Genomic DNA, 12,000 nt, shown 5'->3' with positions numbered 1-12,000 from the left:
TACTGCCTGTACATTAATGTTTTCCTTACATTATATAACCTATATTGTATTGACTTTTGGTCGGGATGTAGGCATCCAGTCAGTCCAGATGAGTTTTTACATGAAATCATTTAATAAAACAAAAACACAACCACACATAATTTGGCTAATATTTATTGTAGCTGATTTTCAATAAAAACATCACAGACATAAATACAGTACATAAAAATATCTTACTGTAGTGCAGTATAATAGGCATGCATTAGAATTTGTACAAGTTTTGTTTTGATATAAATTACTACTTTTTGTATTGATCTTAATTTATGAAAAGTAAAAGTTTGAAATTGAAATGCAAGTATTGACATTCTCAATAATGTAGCATCGTCCAAATTAATGCTGCTGGGGATTAAAAGGAAGAAAAAACTTACTAAACCTGAAAAAAAGTCCAGGCATTCCTGTATATTTCAGCATTCCTGTATATTTCACAAAAATTCATGAATGACCCCACATACACTATTTCTGACATTTCATCTGTACTCTATCTTATAGCAACTATCATCACTAAACAACTGGCTGAGAATTTCTCCTTCTATTTAGCACAACTAAACAATGTATGCTGTACATACACATACTTTGTAAAAACCTAAACATGCCCTTTTATAAAACCTGTCTATAAATACAATAAAATCAACAATTTCATCTCGGATGATTCCATTCTATCTTTTTTTCTTGAAGTTTTGAGATTCCTTCAAAAGTTACTCAGATCCAATAATACTCTGTTTTGTCCTCATTTATCTCTGTTTTGTTCTAATTTAACTTAATATAACATAACTTTACACAAATATATCCATGTTGTACTGTATTAATCTTTAGTAATATTTATTGCAATACATTAATAATATTTATCATGATTAATATGTTAATACTATAGTCAGATTTCTGTATTATCAGTGAGCGGAATTCTGTTATAGCACCATCTGAAGATTGAGGTACTTATTGTGGAACAGTAGTACATTAAAAGCATTTAACCTGTGTCTCTTTAATGGTTATATAGGAACATGTGTATATACAGTATATTGAATCGAAACTACACTGGCCAAAGCAGCTAGCTATCGTACAGTATCTAGCGACAAACCAAGGCACATGAGCTCACTTTGCCAATATAGGAACTTGTAACATTGACTTAAAATTTGGTGTGAGATTTTTAATGCAAAACATTGATTGACATGTGTGAAAACGACTACTTTATATACACTAATTACAATACTAATAATATATTGAGCACAGTACTTACTTCTGAGCACATTAAGCTTTAGGTATTTTATTTCTTATTAATTAATGAGTAACAAACTATGGCAAGAATACAATGCACATTCTTAGATATATGTTGACCTTTGACATCACTAACATCAATTTGTACAGTCATAAATGGCATGAATAACTAAAAATATAACTTGTATACTACTACTACGACTACTACTATCCTATCAAAAAAAACAAGATGGATTATATCCAAGCTTTCGATTCAAAGCCAATCTTAGATTGTGTATTATCATTTTGAAAAAGGTACTGTAGTTATCTCTATGTAGGCGACATCCAAAACCCTCGCATCTCTTGTCATCTTATATAGAATCTATTGGATGACTGTACATATTATAAGACGATGTTTAATCAGGACATTGTATACACAATTAGTCTAATGCCTGTTGAATAGTTTCTTCATACAGACCAATGATGATCATAATCCCAACACCAACCACAACTCCAAGCGTTTGAAGTGCTACTGAATGGAAGTGGATATTTGTACTCTCCAGCAACTCTGGAAGCTGAAACCAGATTATTAAGTAAGCAACTGAATAATATTTTAACATGTTATAAAATATTTTTATTTAAAGACAATTCTAAAGTACAGTAGAGCATATTAACCTCGCCAAACAAAAACAGTAACAGAATCCTACTTAATTAAATTGGATAAACTCTTATCTCTCTCTAGGCCTCCAACATAAAAAACTAGGTGATAATTCAGACTCCCTCCTTCAGTGACGGATCCAGGATTAGTAGGGCCTAAGAATGGCAAATTTTAGGTGCCAAACTGAAATTAGTATCCTATCTTTTGCATTACAATTTGCGTAAATTAGCGGGGCTGGGCCCCATCGTGAAGCCACCTTTGCCTATTTATTTTTGCTCTTCTGTCCCATTCCTTAAGGTGCTTAAAGCCTGTTTTCCTGTCGATGTTAACTGTTAATGATCAACGACAATAGCGTCGAATAACGTGGACAGGAAAACAGGCTTAAATCTCTTTCTAAAATTCACTCCACCCCGTTGTATCTACAACTTGTATTTGCAGTGCCACTACTACTAAATGCCATACTTACCAGGTCTACTAAAGCTATGTAAAGAAACATGCCACCAGTCATGGCAAATATCCACAGGTTAGCTTCTTCTATATTGCCAACACCCACGCCCAGTATCATGCCGATGTAAGCAAGAAACGATGATAACCCCATGTAAGCTAGTGCCTTCTTTACTGACATACCAGATTTCAACATTACAGCAAAATCTCCTATAGAATCAAAACAGTTAATATTCTCTGTGATTTCTATTATTTAATGGCTTTACAAATAATCTGTAATTCACTTTTTAAAAAGTATTGTCTGAAATGTCATCACAAGCCTTACAGTATATTGTCAAAAGGAAGCAAAAAAAAAATTACAAGAGTATTGTAGTGTCAGAACCGATGTCCTGAAGACTTGGGCATGAGTTCATCTGAACGATAATGCAAGTTTTCTACAAAAGGACACCGGTTACACAGCTGAATAAATAATGGCATGCAAGATAGGAAGAGAGGTCCGTACGTCAGAAGACACTGGAGTTGGTAAACAACATTGCTTTATATTGGAATTTAGTGTCAGAAGATATCAATGAACTATACTACTATTACAAGTACATATACTTTACAAATTGTACAATGTATTGTACTACAGTATCATCACATTAAAACACAGTATACAATTATTTGCAACACTAACCTATTTCGTGTGGCAGTTCATGGCAGAAGATGGCAATTGATGTACTTATACCTCCTGTTATACTGTTAGCAAATGCAGCACCGATAGCAATACCATCACAGAAATTATGTAAACCATCCCCCATTATCACCATCCAAGCCACTGTCGCTATTCCACCAGTAAAGCTGTGATCGTGGCTATGGCCGTGACCGTGGCTATGTTTATGACTATGTCCGTGCCCTAAGCTTCTTTCATCATCTTCTTTAGCTTCAGTTTGTTCTATATGAACTGACGGTTCTAATTGAACGATTTGTACAACTTCATTACATACTTCATCCTGATTCTCGCACTGTCCTTCCGGGCACGTGGAATCTTCACATGGGATATCGCAAGTGTCCTCACCGCATTCCAACTTTACCATTGGAATGTCACTGCTTTCATATAACTGGTGTATCTGTGTGTCATTGTGTATATGTATAAGGTGTGCATCGTTATGGTTTTGTATACTCAGTCGTTTGAACTTCATCCCTTGTGTTACTGAACGACAACCTATGGGATATTATGATCAACAATTGTTAACATTTTAATTAATACATTATTGTATACAAGTATAATTATTACAGTGTGCAGTTGAGTGCAATTAAGACAGGCCACAGACATGGTATAGAATTAGCCCAGGTTCAAGTCCACACTTCTAGTCTTTTCCTGTAAGGACTTAAAACTAATTCTGTGTAATGCAGTGTGCAGATTTAAGGTTTAAGTTAAACTTGTCCATTTTATTTAGCCCCTGCTATTTGTTACAGAAACCACTGACTACTTTTATTTGAATTTGAGCATGGCACAAAAAAATATTGGCCTACAGAAAATCTATTAATCCATTAATATACATTTTATATACTTTCTTCTTTATTTAATGTATAATTTTCTTGTTTGTTCATCAGTTTTTTGATAATTGTGATATTGTAGTTTATTTGTTTCATACGGCTTTGTGGAAGAACACATTTTGTTGTGAACGAGCCTCCGTTTTAAAATAAAGATTTTATTACAGTATTATTATTATTATAATATACAGTATGCTCACAGATATTTTGTGGTGATAAATTGAATGAAAAGGCAGGTGTTTATTTGGAAAAAGGAAAATAGTGAAAATACCTGAAAAATGCTCAACATTTTTCTATATATAATATAGATAATTCAAACTGATTTTGGGTCCAATTGAAAATGATAGCTGTCAATTTATATTTTAGTCAAACTGATATTCTCAGTCACATTATATATTTTATTACAGGAATATTGGTTCCATTACAATCAGAAACAGAACATATTTCAAATATTCTTAAATGGATAATTGGTCAGACCTTTAACTCTGACATACTTCTACTCTACTATTGTACATTTGGGAATATTTAAAGCAGAAATGAGGTCAATTAAATTTTATTTTTTTTGTGCATATTTCAGCAGAAAAATTTGTTTAAAATAGTACAGTACCTGTTATTAATGGCTGTCTGTTTATCAAAGGTTCTTCAGCAGGCTTCTTATTTTTATCAACTTCATCATTACTTGAGTCCTAGTAAATTAGGAACATGCGAATTAGCATAATTTATTCATTTCATATTTTAACAGGTCTGGTTCACACCAAAGTGTTTGTTTAAGCATGTTGATAAGGTTCACTAACTATTATGTAGATAATTTAGGCAGTAACTACATGAAACTTAATACTATGGAGGAAATAATTTGTGTTTTATTTGATGTTAAATATTTGCTGAAGCCACATCTAATAATAACATATTACAGTACCACTAAATTTAATTAAATATTATAATATTTTGGGAAACAAAACAAAATACCACAATATTACATTTCAATACATAGAATTATATTATTAGTATTTATTTATTAATTTTAACAAATAAATTGAATCAAACTTAGATTAATTCTATTTCAAATCAAAATAAAGTTGGATGATGTGAGAAAATGCACTGAATTGATATCATATAATGGCATGCACATTTTTAATTTAATTTTATTATGAAATTTATTCAAATAATATGTTTAAACACAACATACACATTTATAATTTAATTGTATTATGAAATTATTCAAATAATATGTTTAAACACAACATCTGTAGAATAAAAATAAGTTTGGCTACACTGGGGATTTGTTTTAATTATTTGGTTTTGATAATCTCAATGGTCTTACCTTTGTTTTGTTGGATTTTTTGTGGGATTCTCTTTCTTTAAAAACGTGCATACATTTCTCACATGTGAAAAATAGTAGTATACCAGCAAGTGCTACCGTACCCCTCCAAACAATGGTAGACGCTTTTGTTGCACCCTCTTCGTCACCCTCATCATGCCCTTTGTGGCTATGAACACCATATGACTATAATTAATAAACAAACCATCATTACATCAATAGAAAATGAAAATCAAAAGAAGTACGTAATTCACATATGGTTTACCATATTTGATATGCTCAAAATAGTGTATTTTGTATGTCCATATTTGTTTATAGTTTATTTTCATTGTCAAAATCACAATAAATCCCCCTAATTTCTCAGTCATTGCAAGCTCAATGATTTTATTAATTTTATTAAAAACAAAAAACTCTACATATAAATACTATACATATATACTCAGAGCCTGTTTCTGCTGCAAATGTCTCAAAACAACGGTATAAAGTCCATCCCACCAAACACGTCACCAGTCATGGGTAAAAAAATTTACGATATATTTTTAAGGGAACAGAAATGGGTTACACAATATACGGTATATATTGAAATATACCGTAAAATATCCACAAACAATCAAGATATTTATATGGTATACAATATAAAATACATGGTATGTTTTTATGTGACCCATTTCTGCTGCCAAAAAAACGTATAAGATATATCGTGTATAAGATATATCGTGTATAAGATATACTTCTGGCAGCAGAAACAGGGCCTTAGAACTAGCCTAGCAATTTGCCTTAGATACTGTACCAACACTGTCACACCGTAACAATTTACCCCTGGGCCTCTTTTCATCAAGCCCCACTGTGAACAATCCTGGACGCCTTGTATGCAAGAGAGTGCATCATTCAAGAGCTACAGTATTAAATTCATGATAATTTTTAGTCCATTGTGTTTTTTAAGCAGGGCTTGATATATTAGTACAGGTGGTGGTATCTAGTTTTTAAATAACCATAACAGATACTTCTCTGGAGTGTAATTAGTAAATGCTATACCATTAGCAGCCAAGAAATTTATGTTTTTATCCCAATGTAACTTTTTATAACCCATAAATCTAGTACATTTTTTAGCATTATAGTTTTTTTTAGTTGTTTCCATTAAGTTAAAGGCCAGGTGCAGGCAAAATATTTCTATTGATCATGCATTCTAATTAAATAATCGATCTATAATTTCCGCTATTTCATGACTTTTGGAATTTTTTGTGCTACACAATTTTGTTGAAAATAAGCACTTTCTTATCAGTGGGGGGGGGGGGGGGGAGGGTGTAATACATTAGTTAAACTACCTAAGTCTGAAAAAACATCTGTCTGGCTTTTAGAGCAGAATTTTTCCAAATTTTGTATTTGGCCATTTTAAAGGAAATTCATGTTTTTTCGTTGTGATTTCTGTTACAAATATTAGTTTTATGTACATTTAATCCTATATTAAATTTAAAATTCATGCCTGTACCTGAGCTTTAAAGACATCTTCCCTACGTTTTTTAGATCTATTTTAAGATCACAAACTATATTTAATGTGAAAATAATACTATAATGGTCCTATTGCGATAACTTTTTTCGCCTTTAAATGGTTAAAAATGTGAAAAATAAGTCGATTCTAATAATTATAGCGGCCCGCTATAAATCCCAAAATGCATTGCGCGTGGATTGATATTTCTGGGTTTTTTCTGTAATCACCTACTTTTCGATCAACCGTGAGGCCAAAACAAATGGAAGACTTCTAACTTTTCAGCGAAAATACCGGGTTTTCCCCAATTTGTATCAACGGAGTCTGGCAAAAATAGAAAGACAATTAATGCAACAACGTCAGGCTAGGTATATAGCTAGCGTATGATGTTCGTACGTTACCGATGTTTACCAGCTAGGACTACAAAACTACTGTAAGCCTAGCTAGGCTAGGCCTAAAGACCGTCCACGAAAGGTCAGTCGCAGCGAGCTACTTAGGTAGTGCATTGTTTCTCACTTGTTATCATAATTTACCATAAAACGTACATTTAAGACAAAGAATGACCTGGTTTTAATGTTTTTAAAGTAATATATATGTATTATTTTTACAAAACGTCACAAGTTGTAGGGAAGGTGTCTTTAAGTATTCAAACATAAGGCTATTACCATTAATACAACTAGAGTGACAACTCCATCCAATACAATCACAGCTCAAAGAGTCACTGTGGAGAGGGGACCACCCAATAAGGTTGCATCCTCAATTGGGCAATCAGATAAGCCAGTTTGATGCCGCAGACACTACTACACCTATGTTGGCCACTTGCAGAGTGTATTAATTGGAGCGTATACTCCAAAAATGTTTATTCATTCTGTATACCATTATCTATTTCAGTAGTACAGTAGTGTACAGTACTGTGTTTTAAAGTACAGTAGTACAGTTTCGTAAAAGAAAAATTACAGTCAAATCAAATCAATAAAAAAGTACTTTAAAATAATTTAAGTTAATTACCATAAACAATATACTTATCTTGCAAAAACTATAAGTATTGATCTAATTATTGCGGTTTAATATTTTTAATTTATTCATTTTCTAAAGGTTTTTGAACAGATGCGGCTGCCATTTTAAATAATCTCTGTTCGCTCTCTAGTTGAATAATACTATGAATGATACTTTGCTCATTCTGACAATATTTTTATCAAATCCTCCTACATATAAACACGATGAACAGGTAGTTCAATAAATAAACACAACTTTTAACCTATCGCGATAAATCTTTGTTTGACAATCAATTGAACTGTATTAAACCTATCCATGGTGTCTTTACATTGCGTTTAATCTCCTGATTAGGTTGAAACAAAAACCAAGTTGTTTAAAGCACGACATTACGTAGTTTGCAGGGTGGGGGCATATACGTGGGGGTACAGCTGTATAAATGACGTGTTAAACTGAACATAACGTCCTATATTTGCATTGTAAATTTAGGATTTTTAATTATTAATTACTATTTAACTAAACTTTCTGTGGAGCAATTTTTAACTAGTATTAATATCACTTTCCAAAAAATAGAAATGAACAGATATACATACATGTGGTAATAGATGAAGAAGAGCGTCACCCATGAGGGCGCCAATAGCAACTGCTACGAGGAATGATATGAGATTGGTATATATAACTGGATAACGTTTAGTGCATGGTACAAGTAGAATACCAGTGATGGACACCAGGCTGATGATGGTGACGGACGCAAAACTATAGCCCCATACTAAACAGATAAAATGAAACGGGTTAACCTTGACATTAAATAATAATTTATTTGTGAAATAAATATTTAACAAATCAAATAATGTTGAAATAATGAATCCTTTGTTTCAGTATTGGAGTACTAAGTGCATGAATTTTGGTCCCGAACCGCTTCACATTCTGTGTGTGACAATGCAGGGATCATGTGATAACTTGTGAAATGTGGGCAAATATAAATTTGTGTACGCATACAAATGAACTGTGCATAACCTAATGCATGCCATGGTCGAAATCACAATTTGCGGACACTCCCAGCATGATTTCTGAATGACATGATGCACATATGTTGCCCATGTGATCAGGCATTGTAGTGATCATGCAAGGCATATACTAATTTTATTGTATACGCATTGGCACACACTACCACTAGTTGAATGCAGAGCGTTATAGACCGAAATGTGTGCATGTTTCAATGTGATATTTTACTGTAGTTTCAAATTGATTCACATTATTATTGATTCTTATTCATTATTATTGATTCTTATTCGTAATCATAAATTGAAATTTTTACTCAGAAATCAATTAATAGATTGAGTTAATTGATCAGTTATTTCTAGTTAATACTAAACGTACCTTGTTTAACTGGAATTTTTTCCTCTGTCTTTACTTTCTTTTGGTTACAGGCTTGAGTATCCAACTGATGTAAAAGAACTGGGCAGATCGTCAACAAGTCTTCTTTTGTCACAGGAGCACTCGTTTCAAGGCTTTGATACAGTTCCTTAGCTGGTAGACACTATTTAAACAATTTTTTTTTATATTTAACTTTAATTTTAGTGGTGTTTTTTGGGATGAAAAAAGTGCATTTCACGATGGAAAAGAGAAATCTTACGAGTGGGACAATAATTTAGGTTCTGCAAATTGTGATTACATAGGAAAGGATGTGTATGTAAAAAATCTATTCTATGTTTAATATTGGCAACAGTTTTGCATTAAGGGTCTCACTCTCATACATTATAATTTACTACAGCTGTATGGACAGGGTTAAAAAAAAACATTTTAAAAGTAAAATAATTGTTCATAATGTTGATATTAGAATTCTATACTTTACCTGATTAATCGCACCATGTACATTTGATGTGTCATTTACATGTGGAACCACCCGCTTGACTTTTCTATTTTCCACATGATCAATGTGATTGTGATGATTATGGTCGTTGTGATTTTGATGATCATGATCATCGTGATCTTCATGATCATGATCATCATGCGATTCATCTGGTTTATTTCCAAGTCCAAGGTGTATTATAAAATCTTGAAAGGCTTCATAGTCCATAGTCCCGTTTTTACCATGTTTGGTAAAAATTAATTTTAGACTTTCTTCTTCATACAAATGACCTAATGTGTGATTGTCTATGCCTTTTTTTGGTCGGTAGGAGTGACCAGGAGTCTCATGAAACCTGTTTTCGGATATTTCTTTAACGCCAACTACTAAACAGATGTAGCAGAAAAGTATAAACGAACGTGTGCGTGTGTTTTTCAAATTCATCTTGATCTCCCCATTCCTAACGGAAAAAAAACACTCCTAGTCAAACTGTGTACTGTGTGTTTTATAGCTACAGTTTGTGAAATGTGAATATACAGTAACAGTATTAATAATATTAATACGAATCACAATTATCACATGACTGAAATCAGTCACAACCACGGCATACGGTACACAGTAGATTACTATATTTAACTTAATAGATTATATAATAGCATTTTCTGGCGCTCTGCTATTGTACTTCACTGATAAAATTTCAATAGGTATATCTACTGTATACTTATGATCTATCTCTAACAGTTGGTACATTAAAGATAACACTGTTTACAATATAATATCGATTGCTATTAATGATCAGGATTCATTTGTTCATACTTGCTGTATTTTTCATAAATTTAAATCCAATAAACCAGCTTAATATGCTAATTCAACATACAGTAAACTTATAGGTTAACATTGTACTTTAAAAATGTCAATATAGTGTACAGTTACTACTATTCATGCCAAGTAATGTTTAAAAACATTTTCCCATCAGGTTAATCTGTAAATAGATCAAATAGCAAATAATGGGCCTATATAGTGGCTTAACCTATAAAAATGACCTTACAGTAAAAGGGCTGTGCACTCACTAGCCAGACCCAGGAGAAATCTTTATTTGCCAAAAAATGCAATGCATGTATGTATGTTGGCTAGTACTATTGGAACATCAATTAAAAAAAGTATACACTGTGTATAAGACAATATTTAAACCACAAAGCAATATCATGTTAATACTGGAAGTTGCTTCCGTGCCAATCAATGCCAAAAAGACATTTCCTATCTACAATGAATGTGCGTTTCCTGGTCCACACACAGTTTTCTATTGCCGTGGTCATCTTTGTGACTGTGGTATAGTTCACCGTGGCTGTGCCAATAAGACAACATAGAATAAGAAGGAGCAAGGTCGATTTTGCTGCCAATCGCAAACAAGGCATTAGACGCACAGTTGACCTTGCTGCTAAGATAAACATGAATTTACACGGTCGACTGTGCCTAGGCCTATTCTATAATTATTTATTAATTATAATGTTTGGTTGACCACATGTGGATAGACCTAGACTACTTTTAGACACACCTTTACTTAATTATTATTAAGAATTAAACACTGTATAGGTCAAGCCTAGGCCTAGCACTAATATAAGGCTAAGCCAAGGCAAAATGGACAATAGGCTATTCCACCTATCTAGGCTAGGCCTAGCCCTAGAGGCCAACATAGGCCTACTATTACTAAAAAACATTGCCTAGTAGTAGGCCTATGATCTGCTAGATAGGCTTAGCTATCTAGAGTAGGTCCTCCTTCTCTCTATTTCTAGTACTACTAGGGCCTATGTTAGGGCTAGGCCAGACTCTATTAGTATTAGTAATTAATAAACAAGCTAAAGACAGCCTCTCTCTCTAGTACTATAGTAGGCTAGTTAATTAGGCCAATCTCTAGCCTCGCTGCTGAGCTGACTGGGTCCTTTGTCTTTGTCTTCAGCCATATACGGTAATATAGTAAAATACATGATAAAAATGGAACAACATGAACAATAACAAATAATATAGGCCTAGGCCTACTCACAGTTTGGGTTTTTGTGCACTCACCACACTGCGCCAGCTGGGAACTTCTGATCAATCAAATTTGTTTTCCTCGTGAAAACAGTTCGTTTTTGGGTGCCGTGTGAATGAAAATGGCGAGCCGTGTGAAAAATACATTAAAGTTCTAGAAGAAGATGACGTAATCATGGTGTAACGTAGGTGGCGCTCTTTGATGAAAGGTTTACAAAATAATTATAGTACGTGGCCGGCCGGCCGGCCGCCGTCGCCGTCGTGCGGTGCGCGCATCACTTCCGTATTCCAGTGACGTATTTTATTTTATTATTATTTATATTATATATTAGAGGACGTTACTCGTAGTTTTTATTTTATAACTCCATGGTTTAAACCAAACAAGTACTGTATTTCATCATTCGCGGTACTATATACGTACCATTTATTTGTATCAACAACAAAATAATACAGTATTT

The 12,000-nt window shown here is 33.1% G+C and overlaps 1 protein-coding gene across 1 annotated transcript; it reads right to left on the bottom strand.

Moving 5' to 3' along the window:
• Positions 1–137: 137 nt before the first annotated feature.
• LOC140040314 (zinc transporter ZIP10-like) lies at positions 138–11,653 on the bottom strand. Its single transcript, XM_072086154.1, has 9 exons — positions 11,556–11,653; positions 9,521–9,974; positions 9,046–9,205; positions 8,259–8,434; positions 5,190–5,372; positions 4,476–4,554; positions 3,009–3,536; positions 2,355–2,542; positions 138–1,805 (listed from the first exon to the last, which is right to left on the bottom strand). The coding sequence occupies exons 2-9, from the start codon at positions 9,956–9,958 to the stop codon at positions 1,671–1,673; spliced, it is 1,887 nt and encodes a 628-aa protein (XP_071942255.1). The 5' UTR covers positions 9,959–9,974; positions 11,556–11,653; the 3' UTR covers positions 138–1,670.
• Positions 11,654–12,000: the final 347 nt, after the last annotated feature.

Source organism: Antedon mediterranea, chromosome 2, assembly GCF_964355755.1.
Source record: "Antedon mediterranea chromosome 2, ecAntMedi1.1, whole genome shotgun sequence".
Classification (NCBI taxonomy): domain Eukaryota; kingdom Metazoa; phylum Echinodermata; class Crinoidea; order Comatulida; family Antedonidae; genus Antedon; species Antedon mediterranea.
Note: the sequence above shows the minus strand (reverse complement) of the source record. Positions and strands in the feature narration are given on the sequence as shown.

What these genes read in the sequence shown, in the direction of transcription:
- LOC140040314 (XM_072086154.1), bottom strand. Translation starts at nt 9,958, where the DNA reads ATGAATTTGAAAAACACACGCACACGTTCGTTTATACTTTTCTGCTAC. An exon ending in AAAAATTCCAGTTAAACAAG is followed by an intron (nt 8,435 to 9,045) that starts GTACGTTTAGTA and finishes TTATCTGTTTAG; the next exon opens with TATGGGGCTATAGTTTTGCG. An exon ending in AAAAATCCAACAAAACAAAG is followed by an intron (nt 4,555 to 5,189) that starts GTAAGACCATTG and finishes CTAATTTACTAG; the next exon opens with GACTCAAGTAATGATGAAGT.